Raw genomic sequence first — 24102 nt, forward strand, 5'->3', positions numbered from 1 at the left:
TCTGAACAGCGCGTGTATACCACATACACTGTGGCTCTCTTCCAAAACCTAGTGAGCTGCATACGTAGGCAGCATTTTGAGGTATTCCAGGTGCACTGATGCTTTTCCAAATCGTAGGCGGCATAAGTAAGCTGGTAACGTGCAGGCAATATTTCAGATCATTTACACAGAGGATTTTAATTATTGACAGTATTTTGAACATATTAATTTATACTACACCATTAATACTAAACAACATAGAAATGATGAAGAAGTTCAATTATTATAATTAATACTTAAATGGACAGTTCAACCAAAAATGAAAATTCTATCATCATTTACTCACCCTCACGTTGATCCAAACCTGTGTAAATGTCTTTGTTCTGATGAACACAAAGGAAGATATTCGGAAGAATGTCAATAACAAAACAGATCTCATCCCCCATTTACTGCCATAGTTGGGAATATAAACACTATGGGAGTCAATGGGGCACAAGATCCGTTTGGCCACTGACATTCTTCCAAATATCTTTGTGTTCATCAGAACAAACAAATTTGTACAGGTTTGAAACAACCTGAGTGTGAGTAAATGATGACAGAATTTTAATTTTTAATAATATTGTGTTGTATGTTGAATACAACATTTAAAATTAACCATATAAAAAACACTTATGAGAACACATCACTTTTATGAATCAGACGTCCCAAATCCTTAATAAGAGTTAACACATAATGTGAGCGCATTTTAATATTATCTTTTGACGCGATATTACAAAAAGCAGCGATGTAGCAAGTTATGCCCTCAACACCGGGTGCATTTTAAGATGCTTTTGAGTGACGAAGCGAGGGAAATATTATTTAATGTTTTCAATATCAGAAACTATTATCAATAATCAAGACTTGATCATTTTATTTATGGAATGATATTTATGTGTGCTATGTCTTGTCATGCTGAAGCGAAACTCTAATGTCCATTTTACTTTGGATGTTGGCTTTCTGCCCATGTAGTGTACAGTAGTTACAATCGATCTAAACAAGTTAGCAAGAGTAACACAGCATTTGTCTGCATTGCTCTTTACGCTTCATCCATGTGTACTAAATATTTCGTACCGCTTACCATATTGTGATACAAATATGTACATAGATTTAAATGGACCCGTGTGGCTGGAAGTGGAAATATGCTACACTGGCAGATTCTACATGCGTTCTTATGAGGTTTCCCAATTCCCCATTCAAGCTGAAGGATGTAAAAACCTACCAAGGCAGATCCCTAATTAGGTGTCATACACAAGAACAAAACACAAAACCTGACAGATTCCCTAACCCAGTGGGATTCCAGCTGGTAATGCCGGTGAGAATGTGCACAGTACTACCCAACAGGACATACTGTAAGCTCTCCTGGTACATCGTGTACATTTGTGGAGTTAAGTGAAATGTATTGGTTATAAGTGTAGCACCATCGAGTCTATCAATACGCGATTTATTGTTCTTGGCATAGAAGTCTACGTCATATCAAAATCAATGCTGTTTATGTTTTTGGTCCCATTGTGCATACTGATATTTCAGATAAAACGTTTATCTTTGTAATTTTAGTCATTTTATGTCACTTTCACATTCACTTAATTCTTTGTGGAAAAAAATCTAGTTCCACCTGTTCTGGGCATCAAACATCCTGATTCACTAAGTAATACATCAGATTAAAAAAGTCAAATATATTTCATTTAAATAACACAATGTTCTGATGCTGTTTGGGAATACTGTATCATTTTAATCATTTTGTCACCTCTCGTTTTAAATATTAAAATAAAAGGCAGTATTATATTAAATTATAGAAGTGACATTCTTCCATTACCACATTGCTTTGGCAATCCAACCATCATTCGTTGTCTCAATTTAATCTATAGGCTGTTATGCTGAGTGCTTATTGTATACATGTACATAAAAATATCATGAATGAATGGATTAAACATTCATTAAAGGATCAACTTCAAGACTTCGGAGTTGCTGTGAGGTGCATACGGACAAGTATAGAATCTAAAATGAGGCTTAATATTTTATGACATTTTAGAGGAAGTTCAAAACATCTTAACCACGCTGGTTTCATGAAAAAACGTGGGATTGGAAAACTTTAAAAGGAAATTCAACATTAAACAAGAGAGACCCTTCATGTGTAAGGATGTTGATCTTGTATTCAACTTCAAGAATTCTTCCATTCGTCCAAAAAGACGTCATACTTTTTTTATCTTTGCTGACGTGAAAAATTGACACAACAGTTAGTTCTTATTTTCTGATTTGATTGGCCAAGTGGCATTTTAAGAGTGCTGTTTATTTATTTTAAACAACAATCAGTTCCGGTCCTTGAATCTGATTGGATAAAAAGCATTCCAAGAGTGCAGCTACAGGGCCATAACACATTCTTGCGCGTATTGCTTTAGAATACAAAGTAAGATTGATAATAAGACTGATTACAGAACATATTAGTTGGATTGGGAAATTGAATGTCGGTTCGCTGCCTGGCGATAAGTAAACCTTGTTTTAGCAAAACTATTATAGTTGCCGGAGGATTAAGATCTAGATTTTGATCCAAGTACTCGATTCCAGGCTGCCTTATGGTTAATCTAGCAGAGGCTTGATAAACAAAATACTGGTTGCTGACGATTACCAGACCATCACTCATAACATTTCGATACGTTAGATATATAGAGATGACGTGCGGAATGGTTACACGCCGGATCTGTCATTCAACTAACCGAGCGCATCTATAAAGGACAACGTGGCGGTCTGAAACTGCTCCATTTAATAGTGACTCACCAAGGACTATGACAAATGGTACTGTCTGGCAAACAAGGCTAAGATTTAAGTGGTGGAGAAGATGGGTGATTATTCTCTTAAAAATGCGTGTGGGCTATTCTTATTCGATCTCTGAAAAACAAACAAGCACATTTATTGTCTGATGTGGCCTAATATTGACCGGTTGCCTTGGAGGAATGACCCAGCGAAGCGGTTTTGTCCACACAATGTCCCGATGTACCGAGCGAGCCTGAAAAGGCTTCAAGAACAGTCAAATTTCATAAAGGGCAAATAAGAGAAATTAATCGCATTATGTTGGATCTGCAGTTCCATGGTTTTGCCATTATAAGTGTCAATCTAGCCATTTTATATTTTGATCAAATTCAGCAGGAGATCTAGTTTGCCACCGACCGATTCTTATTACAAAGCAGCTGCACATCAAATCATTCCCATTCTCTCTATCTGTTACCGTCGTCATCACACCACCGGCGCTTGTATATTTTCTTACAAGCGCTTATCAACTGTCCCAGATCATGTAGAGATACATGCAGGTAATGGATTTAATTTAAGACGTAAGCTCCCTCAAGATCATTCAACAGCCTATGACGGTAAATAGACGGATATTCAATTTGTTGATTATAATTACAAACAGAAGTGACTCTGTGATAGGCTATAGGTTATGTGTTACGGTAAAACTACATCTTAAAACGGCTCGTATCTTAATATACGGCATTTACCACTGCTGAGAATCAGCACCTCCCACTGTGGTGTCAACCGCTTATAGCAAGTTCAAACTGTAAAATAAAACACAGTTCAAAGCGACCATAGTTTGGAGAGCCACGGTCAGGAAGGGTTCCGATAAACATTCAATGTAAAAATATCTTCTAATGACTAAAGAGCCAGTCAACAAACAAACATATACACAGCAGATCAAAAGAGTAATTTAATGCTCATTTAAATATACTGTCAGGGATGTATAGTGTACCATAAACCTGTACACGGTATATAGCAAAGGTGGGGACAAGCTACATATGGACAAGTCCAAGCAAGTCACAAGTCTTGACCATCATGTCTCTAGTCAAATCTCAAATCACAGTTTAGACAAATCAAGTCAAGTCAAAGGTTCACCCTAAGCAAGACGAGTCGAGTCCTGATAAGTTTCAAGTCAAGTCATAGTACAAAAATAAACAGAGGTTAATTGTTTCGATACATGTTTTTTGCACAGAAAAGATGAACTTATATACATATATTAAGGAAAATCAATTGTTAATATAAATTAATTTTAAGTGATGATCATATGGTTCGTGCTAAAAGTTTGGTTCCAGCAGTCACAGAAATGGAAATACTTGTATTTGACAGAATGTCAACCTTATAATCTAAGTATTGCGATTGAAAATCCGCCTATTATATATTGAATTATTTGTAAGTCGCTTTGGATAAAAGTGTCTGCTAAATGACTAAATGTAAATGTAAAATGTAAATGCTGTAATACTTGTGCTGTCCATTATAGGGCTTTTTTACCAATGTTTGATGATATAGAGCACATGACTAGATGTTTGATGATTTTATTCATTAGTAACACATTTATTTCATCTTCTTAAGAAGACTGCAGACATCTATACATTTGAAAGCCTATTCTAGCCCTCTCGATTCTAAACATGTTGACAGCGTGGTCGGTGCCTTTGAAGTCGAAATACAGCTTCATGAATATGGATGTCAGTATGAATTTATATCAGAAAATACCAGAATGTCAACCTTATAATCTAAGTATTGTAGATTATATTATATATTTAATTATTTGTAAGTCGCTTTGGATAAAAGCGTCTGCTAAATGTAAATGTAAAATGTTAGGTAGGTAGGGGCTTAACCCTTTAATGTTTCATAAGAGATTAAAAGAACTTTAAAGTCAATACGATACTTAATGGGTAGCCAGTGAAGGGTTGATAAAATTGGGGTTATGTGATCGTATTTTCTGGACCTGGTTAGAACTCTGGCAGCTGCGTTCTGAACTAACTGTAGTATTACAGTAGTCAAGTCTTGAGGTCATAAATGCATGAATAAGCTTCTCTGCGTCAGCAACACACAGAATATTTCGTAATTTGGCAACATTTCTTGGGTGGAAAAAGGCTGTTTTTGTGACATTTGAGATGTGATTTCGAAATGACAGGTTGCTGTCTAATATAACGCCTAGATCTCTTACTGTATAAGTTGGAGTAACAGTACATCCTTCAACTTGCAGTTTATAATCAGAAATATTCGGTTTGCGTGTCTTTGGTCCGATAAGTCATATTTCTGTTTTATTAGAATTTAAAAGAAGGAAATTACAGGTCATCCAATGTTTTATATCTTCAATGCAATCTGCCAATTTGGATAGCTGGGAGGAATCATCTGGTCTTGATGAGATATATAGCTGAGTATCACCTGCATAGCAATGGAAGCTAATTCCATGTTTTTTAATAATGTTTCCGAGGGGAAGCATGTATATCCAGAACAGCACGGGTCCCAGAACCGATCCCTGAGGTAATCCATAATTTACTTGCGTTAGATTGGATGATTCCCCATTTAAATGGACAAATTGATGTCTGTCTGACAGGTAAGATCTAAACCATTGTAGTGCCTGTCCCTCAATACCGGTATAATTGTGTAAGCGATCTAGAAGTATGTTATGGTCTACGGTATCGAACGCAGCACTAAGGTCAAGCAGGACCAGGAGTGAGATGTTACCTTTATCTGATGCTATAAGCAGGTCGTTTGTAATTTTAACGAGCGCAGTCTCAGTGCTATGATGCGGTCTGAAGCCTGACTGAAATTTTTCGTGCATGTTGTTATTTTGTAAGAAAGAGCACAACTGAGTGCACACTACTTTTTCTAGTATTTTAGACAGTTATGGGAGATTTGAAATCGGTCTATAGTTTCCAAGTTCATTTGGATCTAAGTTTGGTTTCTTGATTAGAGGCTTAATGACGGCCATCTTAAAGGGTCCTGGGACATGGCCTGGATTAATTGACGAGTTGATAATGTTATAAATGGGCTCAATTGCAACAGGAAGTAACTATTTTAATAATTTTGTTGGTATGGGGTCTAGTAAGCAAGTTGTAGGTTTAGAATTTGCGATAAGTTGAATTAAATCTTCCTGTTTTATAGGTGAAAAACGCTGGAGCCTTTGTTTTGGAGCGATGGTTGGTGCTAATTCATAGGACAGATTTGGAGGTTGAGTTTTTACAATTTTGTCACGAATGTTTTCGATTTTCTCTGTAAAAAAATTCATGAATTCATTGCTACCGAGGTGCGGCGGAATAGCCAGGTCAGGTGGTGTCTGTTTATTTGTTAATTTAGCGACTGTGCTAAATAGAAACCTTGGATTGTTTTTGTTGGTTTCTATGAGGTTACGAAGGTGCTCAGCCTTTGCTGCTTTTAGTGCCTTTTTATAACAATTTGCACTCTCTTTCCACGCCATTTTAAAGACTTCTAATTGCGATTTTATCCATTTGCGCTCTAGTTTGCGAGTTTCTCTTTTAAGGGCGCGAGTGGTGCTATTGTACCAAGGTGCAATATTTTTCTCATTAATCTTTTTTGACTTCGTAGGTGCAACAGCTTATAATGTATTAGAGAAAATAGTACCCAATTTCCTGGTCATGACATCGAGCGATTCTTTATTTATTGGTATGGTTATTAAAGGAGTCAGATCTGGCAAGCTCTTTGCGAAGCTATCTTTAGTAGCGGAGGTGATTGTTCTACCCTGTCGATAACGAGTTAAAGGGCTGATTCCTGACGTGCGCAAAGTACCCGTTATAAGATAGTGATCGGTGACATCATCGCTTTGAGGCATAATATCTATATTGGTTAGATCGGCTCCGTGAGATATAATCAGGTCTAGTGTATTAGCCCCTACCTACCTAACAGAGCTTCTATCACACTACAACCGATCACGCTCTCTAAGATCTCAAAACGCAGGACTTTTGATAACACCTAGAATAACTAAATCCACCAAAGGGGGTCGAGCTTTCTCATACGTAGCACCTAAACTCTGGAATAGCCTTCCTGATATTCTTCGAGGATCAGACACACTCGCCCAATTTAAATCTAGATTAAAAACGCATCTTTTCAGCCAAGCATTCACTTAATGCAAAATATGCAAAATAAACCACCAGGAGATGCTGACATTAGATATTATTTACTAGAATAATTTGATTTATTATATAAAACACCATGTAGTGTGTTTTACCCTTTCTTGGGTTTTTCGTTTTTCCCCTGTAAAGCTGCTTTGGAACAATGCAAATTGTGAAAAGCGCTATATAAATAAAAATTGAATTGAATTGAAATGTAAATGCTGTAATACTTGTGCTGTCCATTATAGGGCATAGAATAGGGAATTTACATCTTGTGATGGGAATCTCAGATCATTTTATTGACTTCGCTTTTGGTATGTTATCTCTGAGCAGGAAAAAATATAGTGTTTTCACTTTTGTCTTCTCACTGCAGAGCCTACTGTATGTCACATGATCTTCTTGCAAGACTAAATGATCAAGGACTATTCAGTGATTTTTTTCAGCCTGACACAAAACTGGTTAAATACATTTTTCTACATCAGTGAGAAAAGCAGGCAACAAGAGCCCATAAGGGAACTCCTACTGTTTACAAAAGGGGCTTCAGGTGGCACCTCATGAGTTTGTATGAGAGAAATCCTAATGTTCATAGCTGTACTCTAAGGAAATGGGTGACTTTTGTCCAGATTTTCTCCAGTAAAACCGGGCAAATACACAGAACATATCACCTCTGCTGTCATTTATTATAATTACCTGAGAAATATTGAAAACTGCTAGTGGTTATTTACAATACTTAACAGTAAGACAAAACACATATACAAATTCACACAAATACAGTACACACACTCATATGCAAGTAATTTAGAAGAGCTTAGCTCACTAAAATATTTATCGTAGGCCAATATTTGTACCTGACAATTTTAATTTCTTCAAAGAACAACATTTGTAGAATATTTTCCTGTCACATTCGGTCAGGGAGTTGTGTAGAAAGATATGTAATAATAACAGGCAAAGCTAACAAATAGGAAGATTAGGGGTTTCCCTCAAAGGAAAAAGAGAATACATATTTGCTGACAACCCACTGACAATTACTATGTAAGCTTTTTTCCACATGGACAAGATGAGTTGTTATGTTGTTGACAGAAGATAGAGGAAATATGTCATTGTGACCAAACAATGCTGAACATACCTATCTTTAAATGTTCAAAATTGTAAACAAATAACAAAAACCACTCAAGGACATTTTGCAATAAAAACTATTCAAAATGCAAGTTATTTTTGACCATAGCGAAAAAGGTTATTCATCAAAACACTAATAAAATGAAAAACATAATACACTAAATATTATATTCAAATCTTTATCATGAACTTAAATGCATATGTCGCAGTTGAACCAGATGGAGAGTTTAAGTATACCTTCTGCCTTTTCCACTGCTATCCATAGCCTTTAATTTAAACATACGTCAATTTGCATAAATTTACACAATTTACACAGACTTAAATGTTTTAAGTTAATATCCTGTTAAAGCGGGGCATAAGAAGAGCTACAACCACTGTTTGCATGGGAAGAATTTTTTTACCAATGTTTGATGATATAGAGCACATGACTAGATGTTTGATGATTTTAATCATTAGTAACACATTGATTTCATCTTCTTAAGAAGACTGCAGACATCTATACATTTGAAAGCCTATTCTAGCCCTTTAGATTCTAAACATCTCGACAGCGTGGTCGGTGCCTTTGAAGTCGAAATACAGCTTCACGAATAGGGATGTCAGTATGAATTTATATCAGAAAATAACTACATAAAATCATGTGCATATTCCAGTTTTATGCAATAAAAAATGTTTATGCTTACTAATAATTTTTTAACAGACAAACCATTTAAAAATATTTTTTTTATTCCAGCTGTGGATTTGTGAAATCATAAAATGAATTAAATGACAAATTTAGTAGTGCCACCAGAATTCCAAAATAATATTTTGTATTAAACTGGTTTCCTTAACACCCTGTATTGTTGGTTGGACAAACAGCTAGTTCCGCTCTAAATTCACGCCATTGGTGAAGCAAGAGTTGCTATGTTCCGTATTGATACTTCACTCGTATGGGAAAACTCCTTTTTCTCAGATGACTGAAGCTTTTTTCAATAGCGCAGTGAAAACTGCACGGCCATTGGTTTGTGAAAAGTAAAACTTTTAAACCAATGGCAGCGAAGCTGCACGGACCTATGGCACCCGCCAAAAGGGGCGGGGCTTAAGGCTATATCACCATAGGGTCCTCAGATCTTCAGCGTACCATCTCCTTCAGCGACGACTCTATCTTCGCTACTCACGAGGTCATGGCACACCCCTTACTATGCCCGTCTATGACCCTCATCTTCCTCCGCTCTCACCTCGGTTGACGGCGCTGATGACAAAGGCTACGAGAAGCTGCCTCCCCTAGATGAGTCGGTGGCCGCAAACTTGTGTCCGCCCACGTCAATCGGATGGACTGCGAAGGCGGCTCATCCCTCTAAGCCATGCAGAACCACCTCGCCGCTCGCACAAAACACGTTACACTCCATGGCAGTGTTGCAGGTGTTCCAGGCTAAACTCCTCCAAGGAATGGACGAGTCCGGTACTGACCTCGAGCCCGTCAGAGAGCTATGGAGCGAAAAAGGTGGTCACGACAGACGCCTCCAACACAGGTTGGGGGGCTATGTGCGATGGGGAGCCGGCCTTGGCCACTGATCAATTCAGGAAAGAAGCCTGCACATCAACTGCCTGGAGATGCGGGCAGTATGGCTGGTCCTTCGCTACTTCCTGTCGGTCTTATGGGAGCGCCACGTCTTCTCCTCAAGACGCCTTTTTCCCTGGTACTACGCCTCTTGGAATGGGCCCAGTCCAATCTGCGCTCACTGAGGGCAACTCATGCTCCAGGCAGACTGAACCAGGGAGCTGATATGTTATCTCGGAGCAATGTCCCTTCAGAGGAATGGACGTTCCACCCCAGGTCGGTTCAGCAAATCTGGGAATTCTTCGGCAAGGCAGATGTCAACCTTTTTGCTTCAGAAGACAATACTCATTGCCCAACTTATTTTTCAAAGGGCAGGGACGCCTTGGCCCACAATTGGCCCAACCGGCTCCTCTATGCTTTTCCCCCGATCACTCTCATACAGTAGACGATCAGGAGGATCAGAGAACACGCGCACAAGGTGTTGTACGTAGCCCCACTGTGGCAGAACCAGCCTTGGGTCTCGGAACTGTCTTAGCTGCTTGTAGCAGCCCCGTGGCCTATTCCCCTGAGACGGGACCTCCTCTCTGAGGCAGGCAACACAAACTGGCACCCCAGCCAGCACTGTAGTCTTTGGCCTCTCGGTGGGATCCTACGGTCCTCACCGAGGGTGTGCTGAACACGATATCTCAGGCAAGTGGTCCATCTTCTCCACCTGGGGTCAGTTGTGGCCTGGGGGTTAGAGCGTTGGGCTTGTGATCAGAAGGTTTCTGGTTCAAATCTCAGTGCCAGCAGGTCATGACTGAAGTGCCCTTGAGCAAGGCACCTTACCCCTGATTGCTCTGCAGTAATGTGTCACTGTAAAAAAAAAACTACTTGTAAGTCGCTTTGGATAAAAGCGTCTGCCAAATGAAGAAATGGAAATGTAAATGGTGTACAGCACACGGCACGGTCCTGTGATATATCGTTAATACTGTCCTACTTCAAGAGTTGCTGGATAAGGGCCATTCCCCTTCCACGCTCAAGGCCTATGTAGCAGCCATTTCAGCTTTACATGCGGGCCTTTGCGGGCCAAGGAGTGGGCAAGAATGACTTGATCGTTCGTTTTTTGAATGGCTCCAGGCGGCTACGCCCTCCTCGCCTCCTTACCTTTCCCACATGGGATCTGCCCACGGTCCTGTGAGCTCTGAAGAGTTCTTCCTTCGAGCCATTGCAATCAGAGCCCATTCTACCAGAGTTGTTGCCTCTTCCTGGGCATCGTCTAGCGGTGTCTCCATAGTGGCGGCTCCAGGACTAAGTGGTGTTTTTCGTTCTACTAGTAGCACGGAGGGATTATACTGGTTGCCCAAAGCGTCCTGCTACGCAGTACGAGTGAAGTATCAATAGGGAACGTACTCGGTTACTTACGTAACCTCGGTTCCCTGAGATACGAGTACTGAGTTCCTGGCCGTGCTTACAAGCTGACATATGGTCGTCGCATCAGTCGAAGTAACCTGAGGACCCTACGGCGATGTGTCTGCTTATATAGCCATAAGCTCCGCCCCTTTTGGCGGGTGCAATTGCCATAGGTCCGTGCAGCCTTGCTGCCATTGGTTTAAAGTTTACTTTTCACAAACCAATGGCCGTGCAGCTTTCATTGCGCTATTGAAAATAGCTTCAGTCATCGGAGAAAATGTTGTTTTCCTATAGCATCATGCAACGCAGTACGAGTTCCCGTATCTCAGGGAACCGAGGTTACACTAGTAACAGAGTACATTATGTCAGATGTTAAAATAAACAGAATACAATTTTTATATGCTTTTTTATTTCTAATGATAGGTTTTAGGGAAAATTATCCGACAACTGAATTTTGTCTACATAACAGAGTGGATTAGAAGAAAATATTTGTATATAAATGAATTGCAATCTAGCACACTTCAACATATACAATTGAGCATCAATTTTCTGCCTCCACAAACTCTAGTTCACTTACCTAACCAATATTCTCACATACACTGTCTACAATATGACCATTGTAACTGTAATGCAGTAGCACTTACCTTTCACAATTAACTGAATGAGTTTTGGGCGTGGGTTGCGTTCGCTCTGTATCGAGCAGGTATACAAGCCTTCGTCCGTTACATCCACTTTCTGTATCTGTAAGCTGTATTCATGTTTATCCCCCACATTTGATACAATGGACACGCGAGGGTCTCCCGACCACTTGTCGTTTCCTGCATAAATGATACTGGAACGGTTCAACCATGCTCCTTTTGAGATTCCATCCAACAGGTAGCATCTGAAATCAAGCCACAAGATAACAGTGTAAGACTTCAGTCAATTTTAGAATCATTGGTGTTGTGATGTTTTATTTCAGTTTGCAATCGGATCATCAAAAATGCCATCTTTTAGCAGTGTGCAATGGAAAAAGCCTGCATTCATCCCCTTTCAGAAAAATATGTCTTTGGGGAATAAAGAAAAAAATTGTTTGGATCTACATTTTATGTCAGATGTAAGGGACAGCTGTACTGACATTGTTTTTACAACTCCTCCAATATATCAGGCATCATACAATCCACGTCACTCCACTGTGTCTGTGCACACAAGATACTGTCAAAAACAATACAATTTAAAGCATCTCCTCACTCCGCACCCCTTTGATTTTGTTTCAAGGTCGTCCTTTCTTCTAGATCTTCTGTCTCGACACAAGGCTTTCAATTTGACTCACGCATGATCTTTGGCAATTCTGCTGTCAAAACTAAGACTTTGAAATACAGAAGCCAAAGTAAATCAAACAAACAAAAAAGACGACTTGGGAAGTTCTGTCTGGTGCCACGTCTACCATCTATTTGTTACGTGTCAGAAGTGGCGTGAGCTCTATGCTGAGGGTTATTTACACAGGATGCTCCTGAGGTTACAGGTGAACCTGAGGTCAGCGTATCAGTCAGTAACTTGCAGGTCTTGGCATGGTTCCTCACAGTCTATTGGATTTCATAAAATACTTCATCGTGTTCTTATGCCGCTCTAAAAACGGGAAAGCATTTGATGTTACAATGCAGGATTTTATCATTTATATAACAGTAGAATAAAGACACAATTATGAGACAAGATTGAAGATGATGGTACAGTTGAGGAAACATTTCTGTAGGGGTGGCCAGCAGAAAGTACTATTTGTGTTTGTAAAAAGTTTAACGGTTATGCATGGGAAAAAACCCACTGGAGAATGACGTGATTCAGAACAGATGTTATTAAAAAATTATCTCTGCATTAAGAAAACAACATCCTAAATTACAAAATAGATTTCATAATCTCAAATTGCACACTGCTTACAATAATGTAAATCATACAATATTAACCATTAGAATATTAATTTATGTTTTATATGATCATCTTAGACATTCATACCATTAAAATGTATTCAGGCTGTTTTAATTAACATAATGTTAACTATTAAAATCTGAACCTGCCCCAGCGGCTAAATCATTACCCTATTAATATTGCTTTATCATTTTTATTATCATGGCTACATATTGCATTTATAATAATAAATGTAAGCAAATATTGAAATCTTTGGCAAGTAAAGAAAATATTTAAAAATGCTTTTGATAGAGAACAAGGACAAACCTATTGATTTATTTACATAATGCTATAATAATACTGTAGACTACTAATAAATTCCTTTTAAAAACATCCGCCAACACCCTGAACAGATGGCTAGTATTTCACAAATACACACATTTATAATAATTTGGGGAAAAAACATCTTTTGATGCTCCAGTACAGTATCTCGTAGATGGACTTTTGGCAGCTCAGCAGACAGACTGCTTTACATGTGAGATTTTTGATATTGAAGGTTTCATCTTCAGCCGTGACCTCTAAAACAGCAGGGCGGCTGGTGCCAGAGCACCTCAGACATTTTCTCGGATACACTTTACAAAGCCTAAGCGGTTACTTCTAGGGTGTAGGAAAGAGTTTGGATCTCTACGCGTGTAATAATTCCTTTGTGTGCACCTGGTAGGAACAGGTGAGAAAAAGTGTTAGGCTGACCTCATGCACTTTCTAGGACTACTGACTTATGTTTGTCTGGAAGTTTTGGAGGAAACTGTATAAAAAAATATTTTAAATAGCTATATTAGCGGGGTAAACGATTAATCGCATCCAGATTCCAGAATAAAAGTTTGTGTTTACATAAATATACACAGTACACAGACGTACAGTATATTGTTTAAAAAACATACACATACATGCATATATAGTATTTAAGAAAACATATAAACAATAAACATTTATATACAATTTAAATTATAGGTAAATATAAATAAATTACTAAGCTTGTGTTTATAAATACAAAATGAATGTGCACAGTACCTAGACTTATTATTCTGGATTAGGGCTGTCAACCGATTAATTGCATCCAGATTAAAGGTTTGTGTTTACATCATATTTGTCTGTGTACTGTGCATATTTATTTTGTATTTATAGGCACATACACATACATGTTTACATATTTGGAAAATATTTACATGTATTTATTTATATTCACCAATAATTTGTATGTTTATTCATTTGTATTTTATATCTTTCTTAAATATATGCATGCATGTGTATGATTTTATAAATTCAAAATTAGCATGTACAGTACTAAGAACACAAATGTTATTATATATATGTAAATCCAAACTTTTATTCTGGATGCAATTAATCGTGATTAATCGTTTAACAACACTATTCTGAATGGAATTAATCACGGTTAATCGTTTGACACCCTTCAGTGCATAAAGTCTTTTTAAATGAATCCTTACTTTAACTTTTGTTATGTTCTGTTGTACTAGCCTGTCAAATCAATCTCTGTGTCTGTGTATCCCTCCATACTTTCAAGCCACATTCATTTCTCAATGCCTCTCACAACTGGAGAGCCAGAGCGCCAGTGGAAACCTAAAGTCAATCTTGCGCTGCAGGGAACATACGTCACAATCGGGCTTGTCTAAACCTTTTAGCGATTGGCTGTAGTCCAGCATTTTTAGGTTCCTTTTTAAATTTTGGCACCCTGGGCCACCGTCAACACTTTCTCTCCGGACTGCTGTCAATACAACAATCCACTTAGAGGGCGTGACTCTCGACATTCATAGGATTGAATGAAAACGCTTGCTCACCTTCGCTCAAGACGCAGAAAAGAATCCTAGGGTTAGCTGAACTATTATTAAGCAAGGGGCTAGGCTCGGGAGAGGCAATACAGATGTCTCCCTTTAAAACTTTACTGTGCTGCTGTGTTACTTTAGAATAGATAAAAGAGTGTTGCAATGTTTCCTTTGTATCTTTTGCAATTAAAGGGATAGTTCGCCCAAAATGCAAAATTCATTCATCATTTACTCACTCTCTTGTCGTTCCAAACGTGTATGACTTACTTTCTTTTGTAGAACACAAAATATAATTTCAAGAACGTTGGAAACCAAAGAATATAGTACCCCATTGACCTCCATTGTAATTACACAAAAACGCCACTGAGACATTTCTCAAAATACAGTCATAGAAGAAAGAGTCAGGTTTGAATAACACAAGGGATAAAATATATAATCATACCCTTATGTCTGGCATGCAATTTGTGCCTATTGAATTTTGATATCAGTTTACAATAGTTTGGCATGAATTCAAATGGATTCAATTCAACTAATGTGTGTCACTTTTCCCATAAACTGAATAGTGGAAAGGTCAATTTAATTTGCTCATAATAGACTCTCAGCTGTGTTGATTCAACACATAAACACGCATCAAAATGTTTTATATCATATTTGTGACATTACCATATGCTGACCATAACTTCTCTCTGTAAAATAATGCTACCGCAAAACCGCCACAGCCCTATGCATTCTGCATCGAAATGTGTGTTTCCCAACCATTGCGCTTTGTTAGCAATTTAAATAAGCATCTGCTCTCCAAGTCTCGAAACAGCCGAGAGAAGAGACCGTAATCAAGTCATGTTTGTTCTTCCTCTTTCCCTGAAATTTCCCTTAATCATCTTTATTCATCACTTCAAAGCACTGCTCTGTAAAGCTCATGAGGGCAAACCTCTTCATACCCTTGGTGGGATTTTTCATCTCGTGGTCTTTTTCGAAACCACAGAGGCTTTCCAAATGTGAAACACTGATTAGGTCTTCATCCGCTGTTTTCCGATTCAAAACATGATTTCTGATTCAAGCAGATTCATGAGGCCTTTGACTTGTTTTGGCTTCATATATAAGCACGTTGATTTCACTTTCGAGGGATCAAGGGAGGTCAAACACACTGAACCTGTACATCCTTTAAAATGCCGACCACAGTTAGCTTCGCCAATTATACCTGATTTTCTCCAGATGTACATGTTGATTCTGTAATCTAAACTGTTGTTTCTTTTCATTTTGCATTGACCCAGATTTCCGTTAGTCTTTTGATCACTCTTTACAGATGAATGATTCACTTAAAGGTAACCGTTTACTGGCAAGGCTATTGAGATGGTGAAATGCTATGTGTTTGTGAAAGGAGCTCAACATACCAATACAGTCTTGAATATCTCATATTTCCTGCTTTTTCTAATACAGCAAGAATATTAACGCCATTCTGAATCCATTTTCACTTCATATTTTAACATATTTCTAAGCTAAATCCCCTTGATATCTTTTATATTGACTGAGTAAGGTCATGTCAAAGACCTTATCATAGTCAAGTAAAAAAATAAATGGTCAAATGAATAGTTGAAATCTTTGATGTGCGTTCTCATTATTGATTTTGAGACTTTAATCTGTTATTCACAGACTGGATCACATAATTGCGTATACATGCAGAATATCTGACTACGTGTCTATTAGGGCTGCATGGGCAATAAAGCACATTTTTACTATATTCTAGAATTGTCTTGTAAGTACACTATAACAAAAATCATTAACCCACTATGAATAAATATTTGCATGAAATTGTATTATTTATATGAACCAACAAATGTAACACACTAGTAATGCAGAATGCTGTAGTATATAAAGTACCTAAAAACATTTTAAAACACAAAAACGGCCAACAAGCTCCTTTTTGTGCCACCTCAAATTTTTTAAGCTTTCAAGCAAACATAACCACAACTTCTTCGATATTCATCTCTCTTCAAAGTCCAAGAAATTCAAGCCAGCAGGCCCATAACAAAGGTACTTGAAGGATAAAACAGAGTTTTAGTAAGAAAATCGCTGAAAACACATCTCCTTGAAGTCTCTGCGTTTGCTGCGCTTGTTTCTAGTGGCAGAGTGCAAGCAGATGGTTGAAATATGTTTAGTTATTTTCCCTGTCCGTTCTGTCATGGTCAGCAGAAATGTAAACTTGTTTTAGAGAGGGAGCATGTTATTCCCATTATTATTATTATGATCAAATAGATATTAAAAGGGCAAACAATATTTCTATGGAACAGCGTGCACAGATAATTTACTCATAATAAGACCAGGAAACAGAATCATTTACTCAAAGGTTTTTCTAAGAAATTTTCTATTTTTTATAATCTAAAGAACCCTTTTTTCACTACAAAGAACCTATTGTGATTCTTTGGATGTTTACGGTACAAATGTACTGTATACATTTCTTTGTTCTGCTTAACACAAAGAAAGATATTTGGAAGATTTAACCAAGCAGATCTCGTCCCCCATTTTCTGCCATGGTACCGAAAATAAATACTATGGGAGTCAATGGGGGATGAGATCTGCTCGGTTACTGACGATCTTCAAAATATCTTCCTTTGTGTTCAGCAGAAAAAATAAATGTATACAGGTTTGGAACAATCTGAGGGTAAGTAAATGGTGACAGAATTTTCATTTTTGGGTGAACTATCACTTTAACGTGACGAATTCTACTCACGCTACTACCTGAGCAGGCTCATGGCAGCTCCCATCACACACTGTAAGTTCAATCACAAACTTAAACTGTATTCTGACATCTAAAGCCATCATCACAAAGAAATCATTGGAAATGAGGACATCCAAATACCTAATTCCAGAGGTGGGTAGAGTAGCCAAAATATTTACTTCAGGACAAGTACAAGTAACAAGAGAAATTGTAACTCAAGTAAAAGTCATGATTTTAAAAATAATGTAAGAAAGTATGCAATGAAAAAACTACCCAAGTAGCTAGTTACGTTGTATCTGATTATACTGTATAAAAAATCAATAATAACGCCAACATTTAATATTATATTTAAAAAATATTATATTTTAAAAAAGACTAAAGAATAGACAAACACAGAAGAGACAAGCATTTCTGCAAATGGAATATAGTCCGAATATCAATGTAGCCTACACAACTACCACTTATTTAGAATAACAGACCATGTCAAACTAAAGTGAACCTTTTGCGTTTACAATGCATTTAACTAAACTCAGAGCATTTCCTGAGATGATCTAAAACATCTGCATTTGCTCTCTTATATGAAATACAAACTGATTTTAGACTAAATTAATGTTTTCACATGTTGTGTCACATGTGTTGTGAAAAGCTCTTACTTGTAAAGATACAGTAAATCGTGAACCACACGACCATCAGCAAGTTTTCTTCCTTCTGTTCTTCAAAATGTATATTACTGCAAGTGTCGGTCGCGCGCATGTTGATGTGTCTGATGAACAGATCTGAATCACTTGCATATGGCGGGCATTTATCAATGCTGGCAAACAATATGACACATTTGCAGTTATGATTGGATAGATATGGATTCTTATCCACTTCATATCCGCTCTTTGTGTTCTGCATGTTCTTAAGTGCCACGAGGAATGAGTAATCCGCCACTTCAGATGATTCAGATCGTGCTGCGAACTGAACAAATCATTTGAACTGATTCGTGAACCTGTTCAGACGGTTTTCCCCATTGTTCAATTAATGCTTACAAAAGAATCGACTCAAACACTCGAGAATGCCGTAAAAAGAGATGACAACCTTGAAATAAACAATGCATTTTATAATGGAACGAAGGAACGTCATGCAATGTAACAAAGTAAAAGTACATTCAAGTCAGTAAAAGTATCCACTTATAATTTTACTTTTAAAGAACATATTTTCCAAAATGTTACTCAAGTAAATGTAACAAAGTAAATATAGCGCGTTAATACCCACCTCTGCCTAATTCCATATAGAATTCTTCATATTGTGTCTTTTTGTTTAGTCCCTTTTCCTTTCATCATGACACACGTGTTTTATGCTGAATGCATGAAATGGTCAGTTTGTTGACGCTGCTAGAACGCTAATGTGAAATAGGTACTCTTTTGTAAAACCCTCGGATTAAAATAAGATAAAGATGATCCCGGCCAACAAAATCTTGTCTAACAATGCGCCACAAGTTCTCAACAACAGATTAAATAAGAAAACCATGCTATAAAGTGGACTCTCTAATGTGCTGAATACCAACTGCCGATATTCCCATAAGTGTCCTTAGCGATGAGAAATGATGATAATTACATCTGGACATACATGGACACGGAAACTGAGGCCAGTGGCTGCCAAACACCAAGCAATAGCCTAAAACTAATAAAGATTACTGAACGAGGAAAAGCTTTTAAAATGTTCTGCCTTACAGCGCGTAAGCTCCGATATGCTTTCTGAAAGAGTTTTTCGCAATATAATATGCATTTTCAATTCATTTATTAAAAACTCCTAACCAAATTTAGCGGCTAAGTACCATTTACCTCAAAATCTCACGCACAATATTATCTTAACATCTGCTATTTCAAATGAACACTGTATCTCCTGTGTCACAATTACCCATTCAAACCAGCAAAAATACATCAAATAATACACCGGGGATCTCAGCCTCCCCTAGCCATCTGTGCTCCAAGTCCGAACCATCAGACAGCAAATAGTTATGGTTATTACAGTGTTACCTCTCAAAGGACAAATTCAAAGTTTTCATTTTGATTTACACCAAGACACTTCTCTAGGATGGTAACAATACTCTTTTAAGCATGTGTCTTGCTGTACAGTATGCCTTGATTTGTTGTATACTCTGTTTCATTCGTTTCTACACGTCAGTCATGGAGGGGAAATTATGGTGTGCCATATTTTCATTAAATCTAAAATTGGCAGAAATCATTTATCATCAATTATCAATTATATATGTCGCAGTTTCTCAACAAATCATGGTTGTTGCTATTTGCCTGTGGGCATTTAGACTGAATACAGTTTTAGTTCGACAAATTTATCTTTCCAATTATTTCTAATTTCATGGTGAGGTGCAATTTTCTATCTCTCTTTCACGCACATAGAAAAAAGTGTAATAATAAAGGTTTAATGTAATGCAGGAAAGCCAAGATAAGTAGTGAATATTATATTTTAGTGCTAGTTTAAATGGGTTGAAGTTTTGGGTACTTGCTGGTGGACGTAATAAGAACACCATTATAGTGGACAAAAAGCATTTTCAACCAATTTTTTATTTTACTGTAATACAATGGGTGTTCTGACAGTAGCAGATCATTTTAGAGGACTCTTAAAAGCATGAAATTGACTTTTACCTGACTGAGTTTTTTACTATGTTCTACAAATGCTCTGTGAGGAAAACAATCATTCCTCTAAACGGAAAAAAAACGGAAAAATATTGTGCTTATACTACATAAAGCATGTCCTGCCAGACACTGTCAACTGTGTTGCTATCCCATAATGCTACAGGCCTGACACGCCTGCATTATTTACAGTACAACAGTCATCTATATGATCTGCACACTAAATAAAGAGATTCAATCTATCTCTCTGTACTGCACACACTTTATCTTCCAGCTACTGGTGTGCGTGAACATCTCTGTTTAGCTTTCTGTGTCATTTTGATGTACCTTCCATTCTCAATTCTCGGATAGAGGCCTATTCAGTTATTGCTGAGTGCGGCAGCATTTTCTGCTTCTAGATGGTGCAGCTTTTCCGTAATCTAAGGTTTTTTGACAATCTCGGAGATATCAGGTTAGAGCTGGCGGAACACCATACAGCCAGAATGAAAGAGATGCCAGATTCTCTTCCATTTATCCGGCTTTAGAGTGTTGACCTTTACAAATAATTATAATAAGGTGCAGTTATAAAAGCTATCTTTACAATAATCATATGTTCAAGTATTCTTGTCTTGTCAGCTTTGACGTGCTCAACATTAACACCTCATTTTTTCAATGAAATACGGAGAAGTTACATTTTCTTTAAAGACGCTTAAGAAAGATTGTAATGCAAAGTGCAATACACAAGTAATATTGAATTGAATTGAAACCGCATGTGCAAACTTTTCCACTTAGCAATAATGGGATGAAAGATGAAAATTCTGTCATCATTAACTTACCCTCGTCATTTCAAACCTGTGAGACTTTCGTTCTTCTGTAGAACACAAAAGAAGATATTTTGAAGAATGTTAGTAACCAAACAACAGCGGTGCCCATTTACTTCTATTGCATGGACACAAAAGCAGTGTAAGTCAATGACAGGAGGGTGAGTAAATAAAGACAGAATTTCCAAGTCTATTGTTCACCGCTGTGCCTTTTCTAACTTAACGACTGGATTTCTTCCGGTCTATTTAAAGTTCCTCCTTCCGAAACACTCTGATTGGTAACGCTGACCCAGTCTGTCGTGATTGGTTCCCCGCTTAGAGCGTGTGTCTGAAGATGACCCACCCAATCCATATCAGCGAGCTTCTGCTTCTCAGGCTGTTGTGATTGGTCGGTCCCCCTCTCAGTACATGTGCATTCATTAAGTTTGGCTTTTAGCAATAAACAGTAACAATGGCGTCAACTTCACTTCATCAGTTAAAAACATCTATCGAAGTGAAACGGAGGTGTGCTAGTGCAAACGTCAATCTTTGTTAGAGATAGCACATTTTTTCCTACTATGGTGAGGGAAATGACGCCTGACTAAATGGTGTCAGACCGGTTATATATATTAACACTTTGCCTTTTTATATTGGACCTAAGTTGGATAATAAAACAAGCAGATTGACCAGCAAACATATGGAAGCAGGACTTCAAAAGACGTTTTGTAGAAGTGGTTTAGAGGTATGTACACACATACACACAAATATCAGTGTAATACACAGAACAGCTTTCACAGCCGATGTTTAAGTCATGGAATCTGTTATTTGACTATTTGTTATTCGAATGTGTGTATCTGAATTCTTATTACCGGCTATAGGTCAAATGTTTAAAATCTCCGATAACCAAACACTACTCCACTAGCTCTTCCTCTTCTCCAAGGAAGGCCTCGCCCCTTTTTTTGGTGTATTCCTTTGGGGTAGATTATTAAAAGCACTCGGAATAGTGACATCATGTACCCAGGAAGTAGAGGGCTGTAGTCCGATTCCAGCCATTCTATGTAGTCCTTGAAAAGCCAATTCTGTTAAAGACAATATCAGCTTGGCACTGAACTTTGAGCTTTATAATTTTGCAGGTATTGTTTATGCTCTAACAGCAACATTAACACACTAACTAAAGGTAAAAAAATGCGACCGCGGGGACATGGTCAACTTGTTAAGAAACGAGTTGGACGTATGAAATTGTATTTCTGTGCTCGAAACACTTCCCCAACGTTCGAATAGGTTTCGGAAACTTTTTTCAAACATGAAAATCCATTTCGAAACAACTTTTCTTAGTCCCTTATTTGAAATTCTCCAGAAAAAGCATGCCCATGCTTTATTCTCCCCCCCCACCGTATGTTTTCGGAAATAGTCGTACAGCTGTATCTGTCTTTCATAAATTTGATCTAACTTAAGCCTACTGATATTTGAAGGCTACGAAACTATTCTTCAAATACTCATCGAAGTGGAAGGTACATGCATAAATCAACAGAGACAGGCAAGTGTCTAACAACTATAATGCTAATTCCTACTACAAATACAGGATAAATTATGTCTGTGGGGTTCCGGTGGGACCCTGTCATATTTTGCATGACCTAATTCTGCTCACTGCCTTCCTTAAGTGACATATTTCTCATAAGCCAACACATCCTTTGCCATCTAATGTAGTGGAAGAACTAGGCTATAGAGAATGCTCTACAATTCACCCCAGCTGTGTTCTTTGCAGAGATATCACGTCGCCGCTTCAAACTCGTTCACTATGGTTTTGTGCCGGTATTGAAAGCGCTTAAAATCAACTCACTGCTGGATTACGATATAAAAAAGGCAAACCAATATGAACTAGGTTTACAGTTATAAAGAAAATATGGAGCAGAAATGAGTGAGTTAAGAAACTTGAATGCGTAAGGTGGATGAATACAGGAATTTAACAACCGATTCTTCTTTACAAACTCTCCCATTTCTGGCGAGGACAGAAGCTCATTGGGAAAGCTTTCTCTGAGACCATTTGGCAGAGATTACGCCCAGCTTAACGTCTGTCCCACAAAGGTCTTTGATTCATAACAGAGATTTGAAAGCGCACTTACATTCAGCGAGTAACTAGTGCATTTGAGAATGCTTTAATCAGATGCGTCTACAGAGCGAAGGGATTAGTAACACTAAAATGTAATCAGTGCGATTAAAACATTAATGCATTCACATACAAAAGCGTTTGAACAACAAACCAGCTACGCTGCAGAAGCACTGTGCCAAAGACGAGCACCGAATATGTTCCACCATGCTGGTAGTCAAATAGAGAAACAATTGCAGAGCATTTCAATACTAGATGAGAGTCATCAGGGGGGCCTATTTTCTTTAAAGGAACTATGAAAGGTGCTGCGATGTGGCGGTAGGGGGAAATTGAAATGCTACGGAGTAGGAAGGATGAATTAGCTAAAGATGTGTTTAAAATATGTACTTGTCAAGACATCCTTAAGAAAGCGAACATGATGTATATTAAAGAAACTCTCAGAGCTTTCTTCGTGGCTCTTGTTTTCCCGATACAGAAAATGACACCCTACTAAGGTAACCATGGCAACACACCCTATGGACATGCACTAGATAGCCTCTGCTGTCTAAGACTCAAACACCTTGGTGGGTTTTTACATAACAACATATTAACAGAGGCATTCGTGTAATAGCCATGCGCCCAAAAGCTGTCCAACTGGCACAATATCGCAAGCTATTTGCCACTGTACACAATGTGCCAACCATGGCAAGAGTGTGACTGCTCTTAAGACTAAAACATATTTCTCACCTTACTATAGCGCTAAAATAATTGGTATTTGGGTATCTCACAACTTTTCCACAATTTAAAGGGAGAGCGCACCAAAGAATTTAAATTCTGTCGTTGACTCCCATTTTCCCTACAATGGTAGTAAATGGGGGATGAGAACTGTTAGGTTACTGACATTCTTCCAAATATCTTCCTTTGCGTTAAGCAGTTTTACAAACATTCTAAATTCTAAACATATTCCAATCATATTGTAGATGTCTGTTACATCTGACAAGAAACATCTCAGAGACGTTTTGCAGATAACAAACAATAAACAAACGTCTTACAGATGTAAATGCAGACATCAAGAAATAGACGTCTCCCAGATGTGCTATAAAGCACCTCACCTGTTTGCAATATTATGTCAAATCAATGTCAATCCTCTCTCCTTCTGACAAATGCAATCTTATGCAATATATTACCCAAGTAACGTGCTAACCAGCATGGATTAGCATGAAAACGTTTCAAAGAAATG

At 37.8% G+C, this 24102-nt stretch overlaps 1 protein-coding gene across 2 annotated transcripts in view; it reads right to left on the reverse strand.

The window, feature by feature from the left end:
• Nucleotides 1–24102, reverse strand: part of negr1 (neuronal growth regulator 1) — a 102901-nt gene that overhangs the window by 72898 nt on the left and 5901 nt on the right. For both annotated transcript variants that reach the window (XR_013786948.1, XM_079460932.1), the window contains exon 2: nucleotides 11568–11806. Coding sequence is in view for 1 of the 2 variants with exons in the window: in XM_079460932.1 (XP_079317058.1) it covers nucleotides 11568–11806 (239 nt within the window). In the remaining variant the exon portion in view is untranslated. The remainder of the gene's footprint in view (nucleotides 1–11567; nucleotides 11807–24102) is intronic.

This window comes from Barbatula barbatula (genome assembly GCF_947034865.1).
Source record: "Barbatula barbatula genome assembly, chromosome: 7".
NCBI classification, from domain to species: Eukaryota; Metazoa; Chordata; class Actinopteri; order Cypriniformes; family Nemacheilidae; genus Barbatula; species Barbatula barbatula.